The 27,673-nt window shown below is 55.2% G+C and overlaps 1 protein-coding gene across 1 annotated transcript in view; it reads right to left on the reverse strand.

Moving 5' to 3' along the window:
• Positions 1-210: 210 nt before the first annotated feature.
• Positions 211-27,673, reverse strand: part of PPM1F (protein phosphatase, Mg2+/Mn2+ dependent 1F) — a 33,484-nt gene continuing 6,021 nt past the window's right edge. The window contains exons 2-8 of the mRNA XM_010381772.2: positions 26,658-26,923; positions 20,282-20,430; positions 14,495-14,697; positions 13,862-14,050; positions 11,579-11,722; positions 6,402-6,495; positions 211-4,296 (exon numbers count right to left, since the gene is read on the reverse strand). Coding sequence (XP_010380074.2) covers positions 3,917-4,296; positions 6,402-6,495; positions 11,579-11,722; positions 13,862-14,050; positions 14,495-14,697; positions 20,282-20,430; positions 26,658-26,863 — 1,365 coding nt within the window. The 5' untranslated portion in view covers positions 26,864-26,923 and the 3' untranslated portion in view covers positions 211-3,916. The remainder of the gene's footprint in view (positions 4,297-6,401; positions 6,496-11,578; positions 11,723-13,861; positions 14,051-14,494; positions 14,698-20,281; positions 20,431-26,657; positions 26,924-27,673) is intronic.

Genomic DNA, 27,673 nt, shown 5'->3' on the forward strand with positions numbered 1-27,673 from the left:
GTGGGGGTGGGCTCAGAGCCCCTCAGAGAGGAAAATAAGGCTGCCGGCTAGACCAGGGGGGTGTTGCCACCAGGGCTCTCTCCAGAATTTGTCTGCTTGCTTCACCAGACTTGCAGATGGTCCCCTATATTAAAGCAGCTTCCAAACACATCCCGGACATCAAAGGGGACAAGATGCTCAGAAGTTAGGAAGAAGGCAGAACTTGGGCGACAGAGTTCAGAACTCGTGGTTTATTGACACTTCTGCATGGTGGGCCCTTGGGAGACTGCCCTTCTGGCATCTTGGGACTTGTCCTTAAGAACAGGGAAGACAGTCATCCTGTCCTGGCGCAAGGCTCCCCCTTGCACAGGAACACGCTCCCATGCACGAGAAGCCCACTGAGACGCATGCAGATAAACCCTTGGCAAGGCCTGCAACACACTGGAATGGCAGAGCTCCGTGCATTTGGCAAAGCTATGGAGCCTTGGCAGAATGCACAGGACTCTGGGGGCTGCCCCCTTTGAGCTACAGAGGCAGAATTGAACCCAAAATACTGCTTCCTTTAAGACAGTCCAACTGGCTTACATTTAGCTTGGGGCGAGGCTAGGCCTAGGAAGGGCCAGAGCTGTCCTCCCAGCCCCGGGAACACGGATGAGGTGGCCCGGTGCCCATGCTGGGCTCACGATGGGAGAGGAGGGGAGAGGGAGGGGGCTGCATGCTGGCCCTGCCACCCACACCCTGTCCCTTTCCCCACTAAACACACCCATTTCCTATCCTGGGTTCTGAGGTTGGGGCTGCCTCTGGGATTCTGAGGGACCGCCCTCCACCCCTGCAGGCCTGGGCTCAGAGTCAGCCACACCTGTAAGGCAGGCCCCACTTCCCCAGCTTTTGTATTCCATATACAGTGCTGGTATCTGGAGCTCCATTCTTCTTCAGCCCACTTAATTTTAATAATAGACACTAATAATACTTAACCACTCCAACCCGCTGGTGCTGGTGGCGGGAGGGGCCCCGTGTGCTGGCAATATCTCCCTAGGATATGCTGGCTCACCTGCACCCACAGCGTTCCAGGAGGTCGCCGCCTCTGCAGACTCAGTGCAACCCCGGGGCCTTACAAAAGGGACACTCAGAGGTGCACTGCCTGCTCAGCTCACACAAGGAGCAAGTGGAGAGCCAGGCTGGAGAAAGGATTACAATTTACAGACTGGTGTCCCTGGCTAGGGGCCCTCATGGGACTGTGGCTGGAAGAGAAGGTCGCCCAGGAGGTTGGAGGCTGAAGATGCCTGGTGCTTCTCGGTGCAGTCCTGGTCAAGATGGAAGAGCGCTCCTCTGTGCCCAGCTGCTGTGCAGGGGTGGATGAGGGCTCCCTCGGCCCCAAGGCAAGGACAGAGCCAGTGCTGGCACCAGACCTCTGCCAGGCATGGGGCGTGGCCATCCTCTGGGGTCCTGGCTCAGGGGTGGGGAGCGGTGGTGCTGGGACAAGCCTGGGGAAAGGGTTTCCAATACACTGAGGCTGCAAGATCTTCTGGTGAAGCCTCAGGCTAAGGTATGAATCAGACCACCAGGTGATATGAGCCGAACCTCCACAGGGTGAAACTCTACTCTTGGCAGCCAGGAACATAATTATTAGCAAAGAAAAGAGAAAAGCAGATGCCAATCATTCTCTTCCTTCGTCAAGGTTATGCCCACAGGCAGGGTGGGCTGGTGGTGAGGGTGGAGCTGCGTCCCTGTGTCTGACTGGGCCTGTGCTGAGAGGGCACCGGGGCTCTGGCTGCTGAACCCCAGAAGGAGACAGCAGGCCTTCAAGTTAAGCCAAGCAATATTTGGTCATTGTTGGTGGCCAACCATTCTCTGAATGTCTGAATGACAGTGACTATGTTTAAGGTTTTTTTTTTTTTTTGTAAGTAAGAGACCTTAAGCAATGCATCAACTGCATGGTCTCAACCTCATCTGTGCTGTGAGAATGCAGGGTAAGGCTGGGTGTGCAGGTGGGGCCCCAGCAAGGCTGGCTCCCCCTCCTTACGGGACAGAGTGCTCCCGTCAGGAAGGCGGCTCTAGCGTGCCTCCTCAGCAAGCTGAGAGGAGGCCGAGGCGCTTGGGGTGCAGTTGTGCAGACCTTCCTGGGGCTCCCGCTGTCTGCAGGTAGACTCTGAATGCCTCCATGGGGACCACACAGCCCAGCGTCCTCCCTTTCTCCTCTCCTCCCCCTGCCCTGCTCTGACCTGCCTGGAGCAGCCCTGCCAACCTCCAGCTCAGCCCTTTCTGCAGTGCTTGGCCCTGCAGGAGGCCTCTGAGTCCTCCCCTAGCCACCTGACCTCTTCTCTCTACCTGACAGCCTTGCCACTTTCAACTTCGCACACCCTCAGTGAGCTCCCTGAGGCACCCAGGACCGTCGCTTGTGAGCCCCATCTCAGGGTGCACTAGGGGACATGGAGCTCTCATGCCTGCTCAGGGCATGGGGCAGAGCAAGACAGGTGTGCTACCAGCCACCGTGGCAAGGTGAGGGGCTGTGGCCTGTGCCCTGGACTCCCAGCAGCATCCCCGCTGCCTCCAGACTAAGCTAGAGACCCACGGGCTGCCTCTGTGCTTGCCTGAGTCTCTTAATTAAGCATCTTTCCCAATGAGACCAATTTGATTACAAATTCACAAGACATTTGGGAATGTTCCAATCACACAGCAGCAAGGTCCCTCTGCCTGCGATCCAGCCAGGCCCGAGGGGGTGGGAATGCAGGCAGATGGGCCAAAGTCACCTGGGATGCCCAGAGCCCCGTTGTCGGGCCCAGGCACCACCACACGGCAGTCGCAGCTCCTGCCAGTCACCTGGGGTGGGGGGGAACCTTGGGGGTGCTCAGCATCACAAAGAGGTGGAAAACTCTTCCAGAAATATCTCACCAACATCATGCCTCCCTAACAAAACAAATCCTGCTTTTCTAAAAACCTCAATGGGCCTATCCGAGCCCACTGCAGTCCTAGTTTCTTCAAAGCTGTGTAAGGCACTTGAATGGCTTATTAACACCACCTGGAAAAATTCCTGTTTCAATCCTGATTTAGAAAATAAATTCAATAATACTGCAAAAAAACGTTCCTTGAAAAATAGCTTTAAAAAAGTAAATACTTAAGTTTTCTAAAGAATAAAATAAATGCTAAGCTCTGCTTAAATTATATGACACAACAGGTCATCTTGGCACTGATAAAGAGAAAACCTTGAATACTGCTTCTGAATTAGACTTCCCTGGGAAAAAAAACAAAAACAAACACACCAACAAAAGACACATGTGCATCGCCGGTTCTGAGCTCAGGGAAGAGAGCAGCCCGGAAGGCCCTGGTGGGCCCAAGCACATCACGGCTGCCCTGGAGCAGGGGCAGGGGGGTGGCTGCTACAGAACAGACCCTGGCCCTGCTGCGCTCTCCTCTTTGGGACACTGGTGTGGCCAACCAGGACTGGCTGGGCATATCTGTAAATATGAACCCACCCGGCCCCGGCCGCAGAGAGGAGCAATGGGAAACTGGGGCTGGCCACCCCGCTGCTGGGCCTGACCCAGGGGGCGCTTCAAGAGTTTGGCTCCTGGGGCCGCCCCAGGGTCCCACATGCACGACCGTGCTGCTCCACGCACACCAGTGTCTTTGGTTTGGCTGCTGTTGGGCACCTATGACCTCTGGTCCCACCCCGGGCCCCATTGGAGCTGGGAGCAAGAGCCGGTCCATCTTCTCTTTGGTGTGGTCTCCTAGGCTGCCTTCCACCATCTGCCCGCCACCCAGTACACTTCCATAGCCACCAGGACGGGCTGCGGGGGGCATCCCGAGTGGCTCTGGAGTGCTGCGGAAAGCACTGTGGGGCGGGCGCCCTGTCCACTGCCTGCCACCTGTTGGGTCCTGAGGCCTCTGAGGGAGAGAAGGAAAAGGGCGGGAGGAAGGGGAGGGCAGGGGCCTGGACCACCTAGCTTCTTGGTGGAGCCTGGGTCTCAGGTTCTGGAAGGCTGGAGGGCAAGTCCTGGCTTCTCCCACCTGCCTGGGGGTCCCCTGCTCCCTGGTTCCCGCCCTCCAGCAGCTCTTGGGGGTCCCTGAGGAAGACCACCATGACCGTGATGTTGTCGTGGGAGCCCCGCTCCCGGGCCGCAGACACCAGCTCCTCAGCAACATGGAGCCCGCTGCCCTGCTGCCTCATCAGGTGGCTCTGGACAAGGCCAACAACTTCCTGGTGGGGTACGACGTCAAAGAAGCCATCGCAGGCGAGCAGCAGGTAGTCCTCGGTGCCTGTCAGTGCCCGGGAAGCTGCATCGGCCTCCCCAGACACGTAGGGCTTCTGGAAGACATCCCCTGGACAGGCAGAGAAGAGCCCGGGTCAGAGGACCACAGTGTCCGCAGCTTCCTCCCCACCCACCCAGGCCCAGACCTCACGTCCTGTGGGGACAGAGACTAACCTGCTCTCACGGGGTCTATCACTCCTTTATGCAAACTGCCCAGTGCTTCCCGCTTGCCTGGGAATGGAACCCCCTGACCTTGGCCTGTGAGCTCCCCCTTTCTCTGCCCTAGCTGCCCCATCCTGGCCTCGCTTCCTGGAGTGTCCAGAGACACAAGGAAAGACACAGCCTGAAGAGGGGCTGTCAAGAAGGTGCCACATCTGCCAAAAAGACAGAATGTTTCAGAGGGGTCAGAGGGATAGGTGCCAAATCCCTGGCAATCAGCTGGGGAGGGAGAGATTTTTTAAGTACCAGGAAGGAGCAGGTGTGGTCACGGGGCGCACAGCCTGAGACCTGGCAGTGAATGCATGCTGAGACAATGAGATGCAGACTGGACCCACTACTTTTTTTTTTTGAGATGGAGTTTCGCTCGTCGCCCAGGCTGGAGTGCAGTGGCACAATCTCGGCTCACTGCAACCTCTGCCTCCTGGGTTCAAGTGATTCTCCTGCCTCAGTCTCCCGAGTAGCTGCGATTACAGGCATGCACCACCATGCCCGGCTCATTTGTTTTTGTATTTTTAGTAGAAATGGGGTTTCACCATGTCGGTCAGGCTGGTCTCGAACTCCTGACGTCAGGTGATCTGCCTGCCTCGGCTCCCTAAAGTGCTGGGATTACAGGCATGAGCCACTACGCCTGGCTACTTTTTTTTTTCTTTTGAGATGTAGTCTGGCTCTGTTGCCCAGGCTGGAGTACAGTGGCATGATCTCGGCTCACTGTAACCTCTGCCTCCAGGTTCAAGTGCTTCTCCTGCCTCAGCCTCCCAAGTAACTGGGATTACAGGCACGTGCCACCACACCCAGCTAATTTTGTATTTTTTGTAGAGAAGGGGTTTCACCATGTTGGCCAGGCTGGTCTTGAACTTCTGACCTCAGGTGATCCGCCTGCCTTGGCCTCCCAAAGTGCTGGGATTAGAGGTGTGAGCTACCACCCCCAGCCAGATCCATTACTTTTCAAAATGTTTATTTATTATTATTATTGTTTTTTGAGATGGAGTTTTCCTTGTTTCCCAGGCTGGAGTGCAGTGGCGTGATCTCAGCTCACTGCAACCTCCACCTCCCGGGTTCAAGCGATTCTCCTGCCTCAGCCTGCTGAGTAGCTGGGATTATAGGGGCTCACTACCACGCCTGGCTAATTTTTTGTACATATATTTTTTTTTAGTACAGACGGGGTTTCATCATATTAGACAGGCTAGTCTCGAACTCCTGACCTCAGGTAATCCACCCACCTCGGCCTCTCAAAGTGCTGGAATTACAGGCATGAGCCACCCTGGCCAGCGAACGCACATTTTTCCCAAAAGAGAAAAAAGGATCGTCAGCATGAATGTGGGAGGAGGATAAACCTCATTTCCGGAATACTGGAACCTTTACTTCCAGCCCACAGGGTAGCGAGCCACAGGTTTCTACGAGATTTGTTTTTTTTTTTTTTGAGACGGAGTCTCGCTCTGTTGCCCAGGCTGGAGTGCAGTGGCCGGATCTCAGCTCACTGCAAGCTCCGCCTCCCGGGTTTACACCATTCTCCTGCCTCAGCCTCCCGAGTAGCTGGGACTACAGGTGCCCGCCACCACGCCCAGCTAGTTTTTTTGTATTTTTTAGTAGAGACGGGGTTTCACCGTGTTAGCCAGGATGATCTCGATCTCCAGACCTTGTGATCCGCCCGTCTCGGCCTCCCAAAGTGCTGGGATTACAGGCTTGAGCCACCGCGCCCGGCCTCTACGAGATTTGTAGGAGCTGTTTTAGGTGAGATAATAACATACAGTGTAACTTACACTCAATCACTCGTGCTGTAGTCCCTGAATCTGCCCTGTTCCCTTCACACTAGGAGGATATCACCCCAGTGCATGACAAATCCCCTCGGCCCACCGCACTGCCTCCCTGAACCCCTGGTGAGCTGCGGGCCACACTCCAGAGGCCTGGGCTTCCGAGAGACCTTCTCCCACTTGGGTCGGCTTCTTTGGCTCTCACCAATGGCTCTGGAGACGGCCAGGGTCCCGTTGACTCTCCAGCAGTCCATGTGAGACACAAAGCCACCCAATGCTTCAATGCGTGCCTTCTCATCCTGCAGAAACACAGCCAGAGTCGGGGGCCAGGGCCGGGGGACAGGGTGTGGAGCTCCCTGCTGCTACCTGAGCAGAGGCAGAGCTGCTTCTAAGACGGCATTCAAAGCCACAGCACTTGAACAAAGCCAGGAGGCTCAGAGATGCACCCAAACTAGGGTCATTAAAAACAGTGAGAAATTATACACAACCCACAGTCCTTTAGTTGCACAAATGGTAAAATGAATGGACCACCTGAGGCCACCTAGCGGTGCCTGCGCCCCTGTGCAGCATTCTGGGTCAGGGAGGCACTCACGAGGCTTGTGAGCCTGACACAGACAGCAAATCCCTCTGTTTCCCTGTCTCTAGCTCGGGGACGCTGTCCCTGCCCTGAAAGCTGCTGGGCCAAGATAGAGCATGTGACATGAGTGGTCACACAGCAGGGAAGCCTGAGCCAGGCCCTGACGGCAGCCTGTGCCCACCCAGTTCTTTTTTTTTGTTTTTTTGAGACAGAGTCTCGCTCTGTCGCCCAGGCTGGAGTGCAGTAGCACGATCTTGGCTCACTGCAACCTCTGCCTCCTGGGTTCAAGCGATTCTCCTGCCTCAGCCTCCCAAGTAGCTGGGACTACAGGGGCCCGCCACCATGCCTGGCTAATTTTTTTGTGTTTTTATTACAGACGGGGTTTCGCCAAGTTGGCCAGACTGGTCTCGAACTCCTGACCTCAAGATCCGCCCTCCTCGGCCTCCCAAAGTGTTGGGATTTAGGTGTGAGCCACTGTGCCCCGCCTAGTTCTTATCCTCCTCTACCCAAGCTCAGCCCAGGCACAGTCTCCACTCACCTGGGAACCACAACACTCCAGGCCTGGGTTCCTCCAGGGACAGGACAGAAGCTTGGTCCAGCCACAAGTCCTCTAGAAACCTCTTTGGTCCTACCAGCCTCTGCCCGAGGGAGAGGCTGCCCTGATGACAGCCTGCTGGCTGAAGGCTGCACAGCAGCATCCCTGACAGAGTGACGGAGGCACCCTGGGAGTGAGGTACCTCCCAAGTCTACTGGGGAAAGAGGGCATCCTTTACCAGTTTCCCTTATCAGGTAAACCTCCTGACCCCATGCAGCACCAGCCCTTCTAGTCCCCAGGCACAGTACCAGCTGGGCATGAGAACTCTGATGCCCCAGGTGATGGTGTCCCCTAGACAGATTGGGGTATCAGCCAATCTCCTCCCCAGAGCAGATGGACATGCACTGCGGGAGGCCTGGGGGAGGGAGCCCTCTCCAGACACCTGCACCAAGGAGGAGGCCTCCTTGTATGGCTCCCCTGCAGAGGGCATCGTGGTGGGAATGATGTGGGTTTGCAGGAGTCCTGGCCTTCCTGGACGCCGTAGCCATGAGCCTGTGTGGCAACTGGACCAGCCTGGTGGGCTGGGTGCTCCTGTCCCAGCTGAGCTGGGGCATCAAGCCATGAAGGAGGCAGAAACAGGGACCTCAGGGCTCTCTCTGGGTCTAAGATCTGCTACCTCTCAGGTCTGAGCAGGGCACGGGAAAGGCAAGGAGGACCAAGAAGGAGGGAAGAACAGGAGAGAGCCAAGAGGAGGGGAGGAGAAAGGGCGTGGGGAGAGGCAGGTGGACGAACACACAGTACGCATGAATGTTCACACATGTATGTGCCCACACACGCGTGAAGACGCCTGCAGACAGCGAGGAGCTGCAGAGGAAGCAGCGCCTCCTCCCCTTGCCTCAGAGGCATTCCCTGGGGAGGGGCTGTGAGTGTGGGAGGCTCCAGGGAGAATCAGGAGCCTTTCTCTGCTTCTGTCTCCCACACATTCCAGCCCACTCCAGCCCCTCAATGTCCTAGAGGCAGGCACGTGGGCGGGTGATGGAGGATGAACTGCAATCTGCTCCCCATGCCCTCTGGAGGTGGGCTCTCCCCAGCAGGGGGCCATGCAGGCTTTCTCAGCTGAGAAACCTTCCTACCTGAATGAAGCCTGTGATCCCCTCTCCCACCATGCCCCATCCCCTGTGCTGGACGGGCTGCGCCAACCCTGGCTGCGCAGGTTCCCCGGGCTCACCCCTCTAACCCTGGCCCTGCACCTGGGTCCTCCTCCCCTCCAGTGGCTCCCGCCTCCATCAAACACTAGCCAGGCTCAGCCTGGTCCAGGACTAACACATCCCCAGCTAAGGGGTCTTCTCCCGGACTTCCCCATGAGTCTCCTACTCACTGATTTTGGTTGGTTGGTTGTTTTTGGAGACAGAGTCTCGCTCTGTTGCCAAGGCTGGAGTGCAGTGTCATGAACATAGCTCACTGCAGCCTCGACCTCTAGGGCTCAAGCCACCCTCCTGTCTCCTAAGGCTTGAGAGGTGGGAGGATCACTTGAGACGCACCACCACACCTGGCCCTGATTCTAGCATAACCTGCCCTTTCCTCCTGGTCTCTCCCCTGGCCTGCAGGAGTTGCATCTGCCTGAGATACGACTCCATTCCATTCATCTCTCTGCTACATCCTACCCAGGTCCTTGCCCTCCTCTTGCTCCCCCATTAGACTCAGAGGCAGGAAGTGGGTTCTGTGTTATCTCACTGCCTCTACAAAGTATCCTGTGCAGAGTGGGTACTCAGTGCTTGGAGGCTGAACTGAGTGCAGAGGCAGGAGACTGTTCAGACTGCCGCAGAACAAGGCAGAGCACCATGAACTCCCCACGTACTCCTCGAAGCTGCTCTGGGCTGCTGCTGGACCCCTGTTGAAGCTCACCAGGTAGAGGCCAGTTTCTTGCCCTTGTAACCGACAGGATACTTGTTTTTGTGGCAGAACCTTGCCTGGATCTGTGATGAATTCTCTAGGGTGGAGGGCTGTGATCAGCATCACAGCAGGAGGGGCCAAGCCTACAGAGCATGGTGGCAGGGAAGGGGAGGTGGGGGGCACTGGATCTGAACTCCTTGGCCCATGTGGGCTGCAGCCAAGAACACAGACACTTGTGTGTGCTTCTCTTGTGCAGGCTCTGATCTCTGCACTCCACATGCACTAGGCCACACAATCCTTAGCCCAAACCTCCAGGGACCCCCATGTGATGGACTTGGAAGCAGTGGAGTCGGGACCAGGCAAGGCCATCTGTCCATCCTCTGCCATGGCGCCATACTGCAGGGTTCAGGCAGTGTTTGAACAAAGTCCCCACTGGGCTTTAAGGGGGTGCTGAATGCTGAGCCTGCAGGTGTGCAAGCAGCAGGTGGGAGTGGGCCCAGCACGAATCCTGACTTGGCCACATTTTATCTGACTGCACGTCCTGGGGAGGAAAGCCCACTAGGGAGCAGGTGCCAAATTCGCCGACAGTGGAGGCAGGGGAGCGGCAGAGACTATCTGTGACTTTGGCAGTGTGCTCTGGGCAACTGACTGAGCCTCAGTTTTCTCCTCTGTACAATGGGGAGAGGACGTACAGGGGCCCAGCCCAGACCGTAAGCTGCGGTGAAAGGCCAAGGAATGCAGCTGGCCCTGACTGTTACAATCATCGAGTCCCGGTGGTCTCTGCCGTGCTTTCCAAACCCAGAAGCCACAAAAAGACTACTCAACTCAACTACAGAAAAATAAAACTTCCATGTAGCAAAAGCCCATACACAAAAATAAAAGAGAAAAGATGCATGGAAAAATATTTGCAATTCACAGATAAGGAACCAACCTCCTTAACATATACAAGGAACCTATAAACTGGTAAGAAAAAAAGGCAAAGGAAAAAACAGTGTTTGCAGGAAAGGCTGTGTAAATGATCTTCAGCTTTTGAAAAGATGCTCAAACGGCCGGGCGCGGTGGCTCAAGCCTGTAATCCCAGCACTTTGGGAGGCCGAGACGGGTGGATCACGAGGTCAGGAGATTGAGACCATCCTGGCTAATACGGTGAAACCCTGTCTCTACTTAAAAATACAAAAAACTAGCCGGGCGACGAGGCGGGCGCCTGTAGTCCCAGCTACTCGGGAGGTTGAGGCAGGAGAATGGTGTAAACCCGGGAGGCGGAGCTTGCAGTGAGCTGAGATCCGGCCACTGCACTCCAGCCTGGGTGGCAGAGCAAGACTCCGTCTCAAAAAAAAAAAAAAAAAAAAAAAGAAAAGATGCTCAAACTCACTCTGTAACAGAAAAGCAAACTTAACAATTGCCCCAAGACAGCCTTCTTACCTGACAGGAAGAATCCTGCAGGCTGGTGGGACTGTGGGGAAATGGACCTTCTTGGGCATGTAGTGCCAGCCCAGGCTGGCATGGCCTGAGGTGGGCAGCTTGACAAATCTACCCAGACTGTACACGCATCAGTTCCAACCCAGCCATCCCACTTCTGGGGATGTGTCCTACAGATACAGATACACTTGACTCTGAGCAATTAATGCTGCACAAAGTAGGTACAGATGCATTGTTTTCAACACCGAAAGACTGAAAAGATCTTCGTGCTCACCCACAAGGGACTGCATGATGCATGCAATGTCCACAGCCCCAAGAAAGGATGGGTGCTCCTATGTGCTGATGTAGAATTATCCACCATGTGCATGGTTAATCCAACATAACTAGTGGAGAGCAGCATGTGGGAAAAGTGGGGTTTGAGGGATAAACAGTCATTCCATGGTATCTAAATGCTCGCAATCTGACCTCAGGAGACACATGGACGAGACAGTCTTGTGAGAAGAGGTCTGAGTGGGACTGTCATCTTCATGTCCAGGTAATGACCTGAGTGCCAGGGTCCCAGGTAGCCTCTACTCAGTACAGCCCCAAGCCAGGTTCCCTCCAGTCCCGGGGCAGCGTCACTTCCCCGAGGCCCCCTCATCCACAGCCTGTGGCCTCCTTGTCCGTGTGTATAACGGGCTCTGGTCTGCACTGGGCTGCGCTGACTGCACTGGGATGCCTGTCAGTGCAGAGGGCTCTGCTCTCCCCTGGAGCTCTGGGCTCCATAGAGCTGTGACCCACAGAGCTCTCAGGAACGGCTCACGTGGGACCCCTTGGGACTCAAGTCAGGTGGGGAGCCCTCCCTCTTGAAAGGTGCCAGGATTAGTACTTCCTGAGGTTCCCAGGCTGGGGTTCCCCCGTGGGTCCAGCATGATGGGGGCCGGGAATATCCTGGGCCTGGGCAGAGGGATCCCCTTACCTGCCGTTCTGGTCTGTGTGGCTCCATCAACTTCACCACCTGTCCCTGCTGTACCAAAATGACCTGGGAGTCCCCGAGCCAGGCAACGTGCAGGGTCGCTCCTGCAATGAGCGCACACACACCTGTGGTGCCGCTCTGCAGCCGCTGCAGGGAGAGAGGGCCCACGAGAGTTGAGAGGAGGTAGGAACGGGTCTGCACTGCAGGCACATGCGGTGCAGGCTGAACCTTAGCCAGAAATGGGTGGAACCGCTGAGCCACGCAATGGCTCGTACTGAACTTCACACTGAGGGACAGGAGAGTGCATCCTGCAGCTCCCCGTTCACATCCACCTCTGGAAAATGCAAACTGTCTGCAGTGTCAGAAAGTAGATGAGGGGCTGTCTGGGGAGTGGGCAGGGAAGGGCAGAGGATGACACAGGGCAGGATGAAGCTTCCGGGGGTGATAAACACGCCCGTTACTGTGGTGAGGAATCCACAGGTGTATATGCGTATAAGCCAAAACTTGCCAAATTGTGGACTTTAAATATGCACCAGTTACTACGTGTCAATTGTATCTCAATAAAGATGTTTATTTATTTATTTTTTTGAGACAGAGTCTCGCTCTGTCAACCAGGCTGGAGTGCAATGGCGCAATCTCAGCTCACTGCAACCTCCGCCTCCCAGGTTCAAGTGATTCTCCTGCCTCAGCCTCCTGACTAGCTGAGATTACAGGCATACACCCCCACGCCCGGCTAATTTTTTGTGTTTTTAGTAGAGATGGGGTTTTGCCGGGCTGGTCTTGAATTCCTGAGTTCAGGCAATCTGCCTGCCTTGGCCTCCTGAAGTGCTAGGATTACAGGCGTGAGTCACTGCGCCCGGCTATTTATTTTTTTAGAGACAAAGTCTCGCTCTGTCGCCCAGGCTGGAGTGTAGTGGCACAGTCTTCACTCACTGCAACCTCTTCTCCTGGGCTCAAGTGATTCTCATGCTTCAGCCTCCCGAGTAGCTGGGACTACAGGCACGTGCCACCACACCTGGCTAATTTTTAAAATTATTTTTAGTAGTGGCAGAGTTTCACCATTTTCGCCAGGCTGGTCTCAAACTCCTAACCTGAAGTGATCCACCAGCCTCTGCCTCCCAAAGTGCTGGGATTACAGGCATGAGCCACTGTGCTCAGCCTCAATAAAGCGGTTATGCCTGCTTCAGAGAATCCCTTTTCTACTCTGAGAGGCAGCCTTGAGCTCAGAGGCCTTTGTCACTTCCTGGGGGGTGGGGTGAGGTGAGGGGCCAGGAGTGGAGGCCTGACTGCTTTTCACTGGGGTCCTTGCAGCTGCAGAGACTACACGGTTTTCTACTGAGATGCAAAGCCCGGCTCTGCTGATTTCCATGAAGGTCTGTGCTCAGCACGTGTGACAAAAGTGCACCTTTCCCCTGGTGTCTTCTCACTAGGGCAATCTGAGCTTCAGTTTCCCGATGTCTACAACGGGTACAATGGTAGTATTCACCTCACAGGGCTACAAGGAGGACCTAGTGAAATTCTGCTGGTGAGGTTCAGAGTGCATAAGTTCACAGAGGAGGGACCCGATGCATTTGTGTTCTTTCTTCTTTCAGAAACAAATGCCTCATCCCTACACGTGGCTGTAACTCCTGAGGAAGGAGTGTTCCCAGAGGACATCGGTAGTCTGCTGAGACCCTGCCTAGAGGAGGAAGGGGAGGCAGGCAGTAGATTAATCACGTTTTACATATTCCCCCTTTTACGATGCTTTGACATCTTGGGGCCTTGCTGATCCTGGAGGGGCTGCCCCTTCCCAGGCCAGCTGATTCCTCGAGACAGCAAACACCTGGGGAGGATGCAGAGAAGGCTCCAACCCAGCTTCCCTCTCTTCCCTCTGTGTCCTGAATACCTCAGTGCTTCCCATGCATGGCCCTGTGAGGCGTGGCCCCTCCTCTCGGGAACTGTGAGTAGTAAACTCTTTGTTAAGGTACCAGTCTGTGTCTGTCACCTTGCCATATCTCATTAAAACAAAATCCCAGGAACACTTGACCATAGGCTGTCTTCCCTGAGGCCAGCAGACCCTCTACATCAGGCAGGTCTGTGTGGCCTGGAGGCCTAGCATGCTGGATCGGGGCAGGTGAGAACCAAGCCCCTTTACCCCTATACTGTAAGAAGAAATGGCAGGACCACCGGCAGTGTTTAGTGAGGACCTTCTGGCACCACCAGCCCCTTTGGCGTTTTTCCCGCTGCAGAGGCCAGGACTCTCACTGGCCTCCAAACTGCACCCGAGGCCCAGCTGCCAGTCCTCACCTCTCGCTTGGCTTTCCTGAGAAACATCTGGTCGGTACGCCGGAAGGCTTCTCTGAGGGCTCCTGCAGGGTCTGTGGGCAGCTCTGGCTGGCGGGCAGCATTGGTGTGCACGTGGACAGCAGCGTACCTCGCAGCATCCACGCCTCCGTGACCATCAAACACAGCAAAGTAGGCACGGTCCACAGGGTCCTGGTGGGAATGCGGTGGGAGTCACAGACCCGCAGGACCCAGGCTGCTCCCAGGGGGGCGTGGCGCCAGGCACTGATGGGGTAGAGTCTGGGAGAATCAGTATGGCCTTTGCCCAGCTTATGTGTGTATGAGCTGGGAGGTTTGGAAAAGGACAGCTCGCGGGAGCATCGGTTTCACCATCTGTTCTGAGTTGCTACAAGCATGAAATGAGGGGCTGCCCCAGGTGACTCCTGGTGCTGGAGTCAGGGGAACATGGCACCCAGGCCTCCCTCATAACAGACTCACACTGTTGCCCTTCTTAGTCTCTTGCTGGGCAAGCTCAGGGGCTGACAGGTGTCTCTCCTGTCTCAGCCTTGGCGGGCAGCTCTTCTCGGTACCTGGGGAGCCCCCACCCTCACCCCGGTCCTCCGAAGCTGTCCCCAGGGTATGGACGGGAGCACTCACAGACAAGCCGAAGAGCTGGTTGAAGGAAGGGAGGGCCACGTGCCGGTCCTCCATCTTGCGGCGAGTGTTGCGGATGGCGTGGATGGAGACCAGCCACTGCCGCTGTGAGGCCCGGGCAGCCAATGGGACCTGCTTCTGCCACTGGCTGGCGACTTCCCAGAGCCGGTTAAAGAAACTCCGTGACAGGCTTTGGGCATCCAGCACTGATGGGCACAATGGAGGGATTGTCAGGTAAGTGCCAACCAAATCAGCTAAGGCCTCGCTGGCTCCCTGACAGCTCCCACCTGGGCCTGCACAGCCCCCATCACCTCCCAGGGCATTGTGAGCACATCAACTCAATAATGTGCACATGGCAGCCTGTTATCAGAATTAGAAATGTCTACTTTGGTAGCTTGTCCCTTGAAGTCTCCCACCCCACCATGGAGCAACTCTACTCATGGGAACCCACCCTAAAGAAATCATCAGAGGCCAGGTGCAGTGGCTCGTGCCTGTAATCCCTGCACTTTGGGAAGCTGAGGCGGGTGGGTCATGAGATCAGGAGATCGAGACCATCCTGGCTAACACGGTGAAACCCTGTCTCTACTAAAGATACAAAAAATTAGCTGAGCGTGGTGGTGGGCGCCTGTAGTTCCAGCTACTCGGGAGGCTGAGGCAGGAGAATGGCGTGAACCTGGGAGGCGGAGCTTGCAGTGAGCCAAGATTGCGCCACTGCACTCCAGCCTGGGCGACAAAGCGAGACTCTGTCTCAAAAAAAAAAAAAAAAACATCAGAAACACAAAAATAATTTAAAGGCAAAGTACAGAATCACTTATAATTGCCCATTAATTAGAAATACTATATATCTAGTCTAGGCTGGGTGTGGTGGCTCACACCTGCAATCCCAGCACTTTGGGAGGCCGAGGCGGGCAGATCACCTGAGGTCAGGAGTTCGAGACCAGCCTAGCCAACATGATGAAACCCCGTCTATACTAAAAATACACAAATTAGCTGGGCATGGTAGCGGTCGCCTATAATCTCAGCTACTCAGGAGGATGAGGTAGGAGAATCGCTTGAACCTGGGTGGCGTAGGTTGTAGTAAGCCGAGATCATTTCATTGCACTCCACCCTGGGCGACAGAGCAAGATTCCGTTAAAAAAATAATAATAATGAGCGAGTCTCTTGATGAAGAATTAAGCTGCTATTAAATATGGTTTTCATAATGAAATATCCATATGATCCCACTGTGGCACTCCTGCGGACTTATCCCAGAACAATGAAGACTGTTCACGTAAAAGCTTGAACACAAATGTTCATAGCAGCTTTATCTGGAACAGCCAAAATCTGGAGTCAGCCTAGATGTCCTTCAATGTGGAAATGGTTAAACAAACCGTGGTCGACCCATACCTTCGAATACCACTCAACAATGGCAAAGAATGAACTCCTGATGCATCAAACAACCTGGGCTAATCTCCAGAGAATTAAACCAGTCCCCCGAAGTTACATATAATATGCTTCCATTTGTATGTGTTCTTGAAATAAAATGGTAGAAGCCAAGAAGATTAGTAGTTGCCAGTGGTTAGCGATGGGGTCTGCGGGGGTGGGGGCATAAGGATGGCTTTAAAAGTGTGACAGGAGGGATCCTGGTGATGGAACTGCTCTGTATTTTGACCATGTTAGGATTCTGGTGGTGATATTTTATTATAGTTTTGCAAAATGTTACCACTGGGGGAAACTGGGTAAAGTGTACATGGAATCTCTTTGTATTATTTCTTACAACCCCATGTGCAGCTATGATTATCTCAAAACAAAAAGTTAAATTAAGAAAAACTAGCCCAGGCATAGTGGCTCACGCCTGTAATCCCAGCACTTTGAGAGGCTGAGGTGGGAGGACTGCTTGAGGTCAGGAGTTCAAGACCAGCCTGGATAACATAAAGAGACCTTGTCTCTTAAAAACAAACAGGCAGGGCGCGGTGGCTCATGCCTGTAGTCCCAGCACTTTGGGAGGTCAAGGCAGGCAGATCACCTGAGGTCCGGAATTCGAGACTAGCCTGATCAACAAAGAGAAACTCCGTCTCTACTAAAAATACAAAAATTAGCTGGGTGTGTTGGCATGTGCCTGTAGTCTCAGCTACTTGGGAGGCTGAGGTAGGAGAATCGCTTGAACCTAGGAGGCAGAGGTTGCAGTGAGCCAAGATTGCACCACTACACTCCAGGCTGGACAACAGAGCGAGACTCTGTCTCAAACACACACCGCCAAACCAAAAAAAATAAACTAACTAAATAAATAAGTTAGCTGCATGTGTGTGGTGGTATATGTAATCCCAGCTATTCTGGAGGCTGGGGCAGGAGGATCCCTTGAGCCTAGGAGGTCGAGGTTACAGGGATCCCTGATTAGACCACTGCATCCCAGTCTGGATGACAGAGGGAGACCTGGTCTCTTAAAACAGAAAACTAAAAAATGATTTTTATAGAGTTTAAAAGCATGTAAAATGCTTATGTCATGATACTAAGTGAAAACAGGAGGAAAATTACATATGCAGTTTAACCACAAGTCCATGAAAACCACCAGGGCCAGAAAAAAAAAAGGCAGGAACAGCACACAATCAAGGAGTCAGAGTGAGTCTGCAGGTGGCAGTTCCATGGACAACGTTTTCCTGAAGTACGCTTTCTTAATACTTCCCCAATGTTTCATTACAAGTGTTAGTCTCGTATGACAGTGGCTTTAAGGCATGTCCACAGATTCTTTGACTTCTCCTTTCATGAGGTGGAGCTCACTTCTCACTGCTGAGTGTAGGACTTGGCTGTTTCTGATGAAGAGAGTGGCAGTGACTGCGTGTTCTTCAGCTGCTACGAAACAAAGAGGCCTTGCACCTCCGGCCTTGTGTGTTCTCTCTTCCTCCCTCCCTCTCATCACTCAATCTGAGCTGTGAGGATACTCAAGCAGCGTCATGGTGAGTCTACATGGGACGGGACCAAGGCCTCCTGCCAATGGCCGTGTGTTGGAACCACCTTGGAAGCAGGCCCTCCAGCCCAGCCGGCATCCGTGTGACCACAACCCGGTGAGAGACCCTGGACCAGAACCAGCTAAGCTGCTCCCAGATTCCAGACCCACAGAAACTGGGAGAATAAATGTCTGCTGTTTTAAGCCACTACATTTTGGGCAATTTGTTATGTAGCAACAAATAATACAAGCTACATTATTCATTCGAAAAGGAAAAATACCCAAATCCTACCTAAGCCTGACTTCTTAAGAAAAGATCAACCAGTAACAGGCCCAAAGGAGACCATGGGGGCTCTGGCTTCAGGAACTCAAATCACTTCAATGCACAAACTCTCCTGGAACTCCTGCCAGCCCAGGTGCACGTGGCAAGCACGGTGAGCCACGGCCAGACAGCCAAGGGCAGGAGTTCCAAGCCAAGTAATAGAAAACAGGGCAGAAGCTGAGTGTTGCAGGCTACACTCCAAGGACATGGGGAACTGAGAAAGAAAGAGCTCCTGCCCAAAAGCGGAGGCTGTGGAAGAAAAGGAGAAGGGGTGATGCCAGAAGGGGCCATCGAGGAATAACCATGAATAGGAGGGCTTATGCAAGCAGGTCACAGAAAACAGGTCCTTGGGAATTCATGCATCAAGGCAGGAGTGGGGGCATCCAGAGTCAGCTGCTGCTGCCATAGCCAACACAGGGGCCTATTCAAGCATTTGGCAAGAACTGGGGACTGGCAAAGCTGTGGGTGCAGGAGGGGCCTGAGAACTCATTCGGGCAGGCCCAGCTCAGGGAAGGCAGCTCCACACAAGTTTGGCCAGTGGATCCCCTGCAAACCAGCAGGAAAACCCCTCGTCCCGCCAGTCCTTGCAGCGCTGCCTCCTCTTCCTCTCATCTGAGGGCCGCTGTGCCCAGAAAACTGCCCCTAAATGCCATGGGCTCCTCCTCACTCCCTCTGGAAACTGTGGGCTCCTAGTGCTTACCAGGCCTGAGCTCAGGGTGGGGGAGACTCCGGTTGCCGCTGCAGCTCACGGTCTCGCCCCGGGTGCTACTGCTATTTCCAACAGCCCGCTTAGCCTAGACTCTACTCAGGCAAAGGCCAGCGGCTGAGGCAGTGCTGCCTGGCCCACAGACTCCCCATACCAAGGGCTGCAGCCCTGCAACCTCGGGAATCGCTCTGATCCAGTCACCGGGGAGGGGCTGACTGGCAGCCACACAGAGGTTTCAGCCACTCGCCGCCTTGAGCGGCGATTCTTACAATACAATCCCCACTCTGACGCAATTTTGTTAGAATGCCTTGGAGTCCAAAAACTTGACTACATTCTACTTCCGTGACAGGGAGCGCATGATCAAGGCCGCTAGGCAGGCCTGCATGCGAGGCGCTCTGACAGGGAAGCAGCGACAGGCGAGACTTCCTTCTGGCTGCGCCCTCCCGCCTTCCCAGGCCTGCAGGAGCCCCGGGGGTAGGACTGGGCTGGTGCCGGCGTGGCAACACTCCTTCTCACCGGCAGGTGGCGCTGTCTCCCGCGTGGACAGACAGTGGCCGGTCAGGCGAGGCGGGGCGGGGCGGGGCGGTGGCAGCGCCCCCTTGGTGGGGCCGCAAAGCCGGGGAGCAGCAGCTGCCACCAGCCGGAAGCCCGCTGGCTCGGCCGAGAACAATGGCGGCCTGTCACTGTGGACAGCTGTCTCCCAGGCTAAGGCAAGGCTGCGCTCCCAGGGAATGCGGGCAGGGAGCCAGGGCGGAGGCAGGAGACCACAGCGAGGAAGAGAGAGCCGGCACCGACTGATGCTGGCCGCCTCGGGTATTCGCCTTCTCTCTCTTCTCCCACCTTGCTCCTTGCTTTTCCCTGGATGCACGCATGCACTAGTAATGCAGAATTTACATTAATGCAGAAACAACAGGATAAGGAAAGGAAATGGCAGACAGGAAATGGCAAGGAAGGGAAAATCCACTGCGACTCTGCTGCCTGCTGGCCTGTCCAGGGACAAGTTTTCAGCTGGGTGGGGCGTTGCTACCCCCTTGTGGCACCCCTGCTGCAGCCTGCGATTCTCACTCCCTGTATTTCTGGTCCAACATCAACCAACACTTTGGCGAAATATAATAAAAAGAAATTACTAGAATGAAAGAAAGTCACATGAAATAAAAGTCCTGCTTTTTAATGATTAGATCCTCTGTGAAATGGCTCTGCAGCCCTCTCCATTTCTGGGTTCCCCTGGCCACACCGTGCTTATGGCTGTCCCAGGAGCAGGCTGACAGACAAGTTTCCACCAGCATCTAACCATGGGGCTCACGGACACCGTAGAGCTTCTCCACCCAACAGAATCCTGACTTGGGGCAGCTGAGGCAGGGGGCCTGAGTGTTGAGGGGACCACGCTGCTGTCCCCCAAGACCTGTTGGCATGCCACCTGGCTGACCCTGACTTCACCTGCCTGGGCGCATGTTAACCGAGTTACAACACTGAGGGCACTTGAACCTGGCTGCGTGACCAGAGATCGCCTGTGAGATCCTCTGTGAAACGGGACAAGCATCTTTAATTTCCTGGGCTGCTCTGGAACTTCAGTTAGACAGGACACAGGAGGGTGTCTGCACCACTCACCCCTGCCTCGTGGGTTGACTGGGAACCATGTGTCTTGTGGAGGGCTGTGACCGCCACCCTCCACCTCGCTGGGGCCCCAAGCCTTCTCTGCTGCTTGATTCTGCTGCTGTTGTGAGCAAGGGCCCCAGCACCCTTAGGGACCCCAATCAATGGGCTCCCCACAATGTCCTCAACCTTTGTCTGTTGCCTGCTAAGCAGCCCTGGGGCCACCTAAGAAGAAAGAGAACTCACAGGTCACAGGGGCCTTTTCCTCTTCCTGGTCATCCTCCTCCTCCTCTTCTTCCTCCCTGGGCAATTTCCTGAATTCGGAAAGGTCTGTCTGTAGAAGCTGTGAAACTGCTTCGTGAGTCAGAGCAGCAGCAAGTGGTGGTGGGGCCTTCCTAGGGATGAGGAGGGGGAAGTGAGGGGCAGCACCCAGCAGGAGACCACACCTAGCACCCCTTCCCCAACTGTCAGCCCACATGCTGAGGGGTCAGAACGGCCAGCAGGGCAGCCCCTCTCCTTGGGGAGCTAGGACAGAAAGGTCACACGACGGCAGAGGCAGACGCGCAACCATCTGGTGGGGAGCTGGACCAAACTTGGGCCTGGGGCTGGCGGGGAGGGGGCTGTTGATGATCAAGTAAACTGCCTGACATCCATGCTGATGACAGCTCCTGGCCACAGGAGGGCAGAGGAATCACCCATGCCAGTTGGGGACCCTGGAGGGTGGGGAGTGTTCTGGGTTGAACTGTGTCCCCCACCAAATTCATACAGAGGCCCTAATCCCCAGTACCTCAGAATGGAGCTAATTTGGAAACAGGGTCATTATAGATGGAATTAGTTGAGGTCATGCTGCAGCAGGCTGGGCCCCTACTCCAATGACTGATGTCTCTATAAAAAAAGGGCAATTTGGGCCGGGTGCAGTGGCTCTCGTCTGTAATTCCAGTATTTTGGGAGACCGAGGTGGGTAGATCATGAGGTCAGGAGTTCGAGACCAGCCTGGCCAACATGGTAAAACCTCGTCTCTACTAAAAATACAAAAATTAGCTGCATGTGGTGGCGCGTGCCTGTAGTTCCAGCTACTCAGGAGGCTGAGGCAGAAGAATCGCTTGAACCCAGGAGGTGGAGGTTGCAGTGAGCCAAGATTGTGCCACTGCACTCCAGCCTGGGCGACAGAGCAAGACGCTCTGAGTTGAGGGAGGAATTTGGACACAGACACACATACAGGGAGAATGCCATGGGAACATGAGGCAGAGACCTGGGGGATGAGCCTACAAGCCAGGTAATGCCAAGAGTTGCCCACAAACCACCAGAAGGAGCCAGTTCTGTCAACATCCTGATCTCAGACGACAGCCTCCAGCACCATGAGGCACACTTCTGTTGTTTAAGCTGCTGGGTCTGTGGTCATCTGTACAGCAGCTCCAGGAAACTGATCCTGGGCTGTGGGACCCATGGGCACACTCAGCAGAGCAAGTGGCTGTGCGTGGTCCATGAAGTCCCTGAGCAGATGAGGCCATAGGGGCTGCCAGGGTGAGGGGCTGTCAGCAGAGGAAGTGGCTGTGCGTGGTCCATGAGGTCCCTGACGGGACGGGGCCATAGGGGCTGCTGGGGTGAGGGGCTGTCAGGGTGAGGGGCTGTGGGAACAGGGCCGGCCAAGCTTTATGCTAACAGGGAAGCACTGCCATTGGTCTGGGTTTTATTTATTTATTTTTAGAGACAGGGTCTTGCTCTGTCTCCTAGGCTGGAGCGCAGTTGTGCAATCATGGCTCACTGCAGCCTCAAACCCCTGGGCTCAAGAGATCCTCTCACCTCAGACTCCAGAGTAGTTAGGGCTACAGGCAGTAGTTGGGGCTACAGACATCACCATGTCCAGCTAATTTGTAAAATTTTGTACAGGTGGGGTTTCACTATGTTGTCCAGGCTGGTCTTGAACTCCTGCCCTCAAGTGATCCTCCCATCTCAGCCTCCCAAAGTCCTAGGATAATGGCATGAGCCACCGCGCCTGGCCGCCTTTGGTCTGTTTGAAGAGGGACATGGCATGATCAGATGAGGCTTTTATGCCTCTCTGACCCTGGTGTGGAGGGTGGGCTGGCACAGAGGGGATGACTGTCTAGAGGAGAGAGTCCAAGACCTGGGCTGGGCAGGGCCGTGGAGACAAACAGGAGCGGACAGAGTAGGGCAGTATAGATGGAAGGGCAGGGACAGTGTTGAAGTTTCTGTTCTGAGCAACTAGGAGGCTCGTGGTGCAGTTAATTACCCTGATGGGGATGGAACAGGATCAGGCAGGGGATGGGCAATGGGCTCTGTTTCCACAGCGGTCAAGAGGCCTGAGGGCCTGCAAGAACATGGTCTAGGCCGGAGATGGAGCTTCAGAATGAATGAGGATAGGGGGCTGAGTCCAACAGGGCCAGAGTATGGCTAGCAAAGTGGGGATGACCCCAAGGGTGGCCTTCTGGGTGCCACGAAGGAAACATTTTAAGAAGTGAGACTGGGTCACTGCTTTCAATGTCACAGAACAGAGCTGAGCAGTCGAGGAGGTATAGTGGGTAGAAAGGGAGGTCGCAGCAAGCTGAAAGCGAACCGACGGGAGGAAATGTTAACCTTGGGTTAGCGTCTTTCAGCAGGTAGGCAGGGCAAAAGACAGCCACGGGGCAGATCAGGGGGAGAAATTTGGAGGTAGGGACACTGAAGCCAGCTGTGGCTGAGGAGGGCTGTGGGGAGAAGTGTCTAAAATTCTGAGCCATCCCTGGCTCTTCTGGGCAGAAGGGGTCACTCCCTCAGTGGCCCTATGGCCTCTAGCATGCATTTTGACCCCTGAAATCTGCCTTCCCACCCAGTGGGGGCCCTGGAAGTTGGATGACACACATTCACCCCTGTGTGCCTGTCCCTGAGAGTGGGGGCTGGGGGGCATGCCTGGGGTGACGAGGTAACTCTGCACTGGGCTGACACTCCCGGCTTTCGCTGGAAGGCGAGGACCTTCCAATGGCACAGGCTGGCAGGTCTTGTTCCATGGGGGCTGCGCACCCCAGGCATCTACTGATGTTCTGAGGAATCGACCGGGATGGATTCCTGATTTTTTTTTTTTTTTGAGACAGAGTTTCGCTCTTGTTGCCCAGGCTGGAGTGCAATGGCCTGATCTTGGCTCACCACAACCTCTGCCTCTCAGGTTCAGAAAGTGATTCTCCTGCCTCAGCCTCCCGAGTAGCTGGGATTACAGGCGTAAGCCACCATGCTCAGCGGATTCCTGATTTTTTAAAATGAAAGGGTGACTCATGGAAGAAGCCTCTGGAACTGCCTTTGAAAAACGACCAGCCAAGACACGAGAAATGAGTTCCTCTGCCATTTGGGGGTTTCCTGCCAACTGCTGGGTTTTCCTTTTGCACAGCAGAGAGGAGGGACGCCTGTTCCCCTTGGTCCCGGTGAGGCCAGGCCTTAGCTTCCTGCCCACCCGCCACTGCTGCTGGGGGCAGGGAGGCAACTTCCGGCTGTGGGGACCCAGACAATGCCTGGCCAAGGGCCACCATCATCCCCTTCCTGGACACAGCTCCTGCCTCATCCCAGGGTCTGGCCTGGGACACGCCCTGGAGGCCCTCAGCCCTGAGTCACTGCACCATGCAGATCCACCCTGATTCTGGTCCCTGCAGAGGAGGCTCCTGCACAAGGCAAGAAGATGCTCCAGGGACAAGCCAAGTTGTGTGCAAGGCCCAGGTGCCTGAGAAACTTGTCTCACTGACTTTGGGGCAGGGGCTGTTACAAGGGGTTTATAATCTAGTGGCAGAGATGAAAACCACACTCAAATCATTAGTGTATGGTATGCACTGCTCAGGGACTCAAGTATGTGACAGGAGGCTACAAACAAGAGGGGAGACGAGGCATAAACAGCCCCCTGCAGACCAGGTGTTGTGACTCCTGGATAGCCTCCAGAAGGATGCTTTTTGCAATCTGTGAAAGAGCTCAGGGACCAAGATGCTCAAAGCCCTTCATGCCCAAAAGCCCATCCTCAGGCTGGGACACAAGCAGAGCTGGGAGGTAGAACTTGTGACTATGTATGAGCACATGTGAGTGCGTATGTGTGGACAGCTGGACTTAGTGTACACAACATGTGAGACTCAGACCCCAAGTGCTGACTACACATATGCACATCCACACCTGCGTGTGAAAGAACGTGCTAGAAAAGAACAAAACTAACTTAAAAAATAAATCCAATACGATGGCTGGAACAAATAACACCTTCAAATACTCCATTTTAGTCCAACATGTAAGGTGGGTTCCCGGGGGCTGAGGAGGCTTGTGAGCTCTTCGCCCCTCCTGGTCACACCCATCACTAGGTGGCTCACACAGCAGCTGCTCAAGTCCGGCTGCTCCCGCATCAAACCCAAAACCCACTGCCCTCCCCTGCGTCCCCAGCACTGACCCCAACTTTGGTTCAGGGCCCTCTTGGGCAGGTCACCTGCACTGCCTACTCACTCCTGAGCCCTCCAGGCCCTCCCACCTTGGATCCTTCCCTGGGGCCCTGCTCCGCGCCCTTCTCCCCCTGCCCAGGAACAGAAGGCTGATGTGTCACCCCGGTGCTGTGGCCTGTCTGTCTTCGGCACCTGTGCCCCACGCAGGTCCAGCAAACCCCTGGGCTCTGTCGTTCCCTGGGACGGCTTTTCCACCTGATTCCCAGTTTGGGGCTGGCACCACTTGGCTCTGCCTGGTCACTTCACGCTTGGGCCAAGGTGAATCAAGTCTTCTGTCCTGGGCCTGGCTTTTCGCCTCAGGGCAGCAATGGCCCCATGCCACCTCCACGAAGACCCAGTGGCTGCAGAACTCCCTGGTCTGGACTCCCCTGCTCCCTGTAGAGTGCCACCTGCTCCTCTCAAGAAGGCAGAATGTGGGGCCTTCCCTCACCTCCCATGCGTGGCACCCCCGCTGGGCCCACTCTGCTCCACCACTGGGGGCCGATTCACTTTGTGCCACATCTCTAAAATATTTCCTCAAAACAAGCCAATAACACCCTTTGCGCATGCCACGACCTCATGGAGCGTGGTCACTGGGCCTTTCCTCCTGAGCTCTAGACGGCTGTGAGGAATGCTGGGTGGCATGGCCCTTGCATGTGGCTGACACTTAGCAACGTTTGCACCCATGCCGCACAGGGAGAGCACAAGTCACTGACTGCTGGGGCCTGTGGTCAAGGAAAATAGGCCCTTGGTCGGTGTCAGGAACAGAGTTGATTTGCTGGAAGGGGCAAAGGAAGTGCACACTTGGGGGATACTGAGGCAGCACTGAGGACAGAGGCTCTGTCAGAGGGAGCTATAGCTGAGGCCTGTTATGGCTTCAGGTGATATTTCAGGTGATCTGGGTAATGCTGGGACTGGGGACCATGGGCACATCCCCTCAGCAAGGGACTAGATTCACAGAAACAGCATGTGGCCCACCAGCCTGCTCACCTCCATGAGCTGTCCCCTGTGCCAGACAGACAGCCTGACTCCAAGACCCTATCTGAGCAGAGAGGGTTCGAGAAGAGACCTTGTCCTTCACCATCTTTCCTGGGACAAATACTTCCAGAATGAATGAATAAATGGAAGGGGAGGGCAATGGTCTTCTAAGGAAGGGACCTCTGAGGTCAGCCTAGGAGACAGCTACACTGTCTGCTGGTGGACACATAACTCTCTATCTTCCCCAAAATCTGCTAAGCTGGTTGTGCTACCTCTCTGTGCCTCGGCTTCCTCACTTGTGGAAGGGGGACAGCGCCAACTACCTCTCAGATCATGGTGGCCGGGGTGCCATGTGGCCCAGCCACTCCTTGACTATAAGGCCTCAGGCCAGCATCTTCATCTACCCACCTCTGCCTCCTCATCCATCACATGCACCAGAAACAGGACTTACTGCTTATCACCTGTTATGCATTAAATTGTTCCCCAAAAAGGTATGTTGAAGTCCCAGCCCCCTGTGGCTCAGAATATGATCTTATTTGGAGTTAAAGTCTTTGCAAATGTAATTAGTTATGTCCATATGAGGTCACATTGGCTGGGCACAGCACTCTCTCATGCCTGTAATCCCAGCATTTAGGGAGGCAAAAACATGAGAATCCATGGAGCCCAGAAGTTCGAGACCAGCCTGGGCAATATAGCGAGACCCCATTCTCCACGAAAAGAAATATAGATGAGGTCACACTGTAAGAGGGCAGCCCCTAGTCCAAAATGCCTTACAAGAGGAGGAGCCACAGACACAGAGCAGGTGGGGAGGTGTGAAGGCACACAGGGAGATGCTGCGTGCAAGAAGGCCAGCTAGGAGGAATGAGTCTACAGGCCAAGGACTTCCAGGAAGTCAAGGCCGGGCACTAACAGAAAGGCCTGGAGCAGACTCTTCCCTACAGCCTTTGAGAGAGCATGGCACAGTCACTACCTTGATCTTGGACTCTGGCCTCCGGCCCTGTGAAAGAATGAGCTTCGGCTGCTTTGAGTGCCCAGTGTGTGGTGCTTTGCCACAGCAGCCACAGGAAGTCCACACAGTGCTGCCATAGGGATCTGGGGCTGCAGATCCCCATGTGGGGCTAGACGTATGGGGGAACAGCAACCACATCCCTGGTAGGCCCTGGCGCCGCGCCCTCGCTCCCTGTCCCCTTTGGGTTGCACAGGCTTACCTGCTGCCCAGAAAGCCCATGGCCAGCTCAGCCAGCTCGCCCTCCACCTCCTCCTGGCTGAGCACCATTCCCGGGGCCTTCCATGGCCAAGGGTCCTCTGGGTTCAGTGGGGCTGGGAAGTCTTGAAGGAGCATGTCCAGGAAGCCTGGGGTCTCCTCAGCTCCACTGGCCATCTGGCTGCTCTTCTGTGGGGCTCCAGAGGACATGCCCAGAGCATCCCGGGGGCCTGCAGCTGGGCCAGGGCAAGAGGGTCTCCAGGCTTCACCCTGGGGAGAAATGTCAGAGTCAGCAGAAAGGGGCCACAGCACCAGCAATAAAGGTGCCCAACTGCAAGCACCATGTAGCAGGTACATGGCCTCACAGTTTAGGGCCACTAGTAAGTGGAGGGACAACCCTGGCCGCTGTCCTGACATGAATCCAGATGGGGACTTGTGGGCATCCAGAGATCCGGTCTCAGGAGATGGTGCCAGGAGCAGCAGCTGGGTGGACGATGTCAAGGAGAAGTGACAAGAGGAGGAAGACTGCTCCTGGCAGAGGGTGGCGAGCATGGCCAGAGATGAGCAGCACAGGGATGCTGAGGCCAGGCACTGAGGCAGGTGAGGGGGTTCAGCCTGATCGCGGGTCCTGAGCAGCCAGCTGAGGTGAGGGAGTGAAGCCACCAGGTCTGTGAGCCTGGATGTGGTGACCAGATGGTAGGAGGGACACCTGCTGGGGCTCTAGCAGCGTTCAGGGGAGGAAAGAGAAGGGCCAAGATGCAGGAGGCCGGCCCAGGGCTGTTTTGGAGACAGGCCAGAGTGGGAGCAGGAAGGAATCCCCAGAGGCTGCTGGGGCCACCCAAGGGGTGGCCAGGAGAGAAGCAGAGGGTTAACTCGGGACAGACAGGAGGTGCTCTGGGACACCATCGAGCCTATTCAATGCTCTCTAATAGGAGGAGGGAATTGTGAGCCTAGAATGGCTCAGGCCTGCTAAGCCCTGGCTGGAAGAGGGGCACTATGGACAGTTCCAGGCACTGACCC

Source organism: Rhinopithecus roxellana, chromosome 13 (assembly GCF_007565055.1).
Source record: "Rhinopithecus roxellana isolate Shanxi Qingling chromosome 13, ASM756505v1, whole genome shotgun sequence".
NCBI classification, from domain to species: domain Eukaryota; kingdom Metazoa; phylum Chordata; class Mammalia; order Primates; family Cercopithecidae; genus Rhinopithecus; species Rhinopithecus roxellana.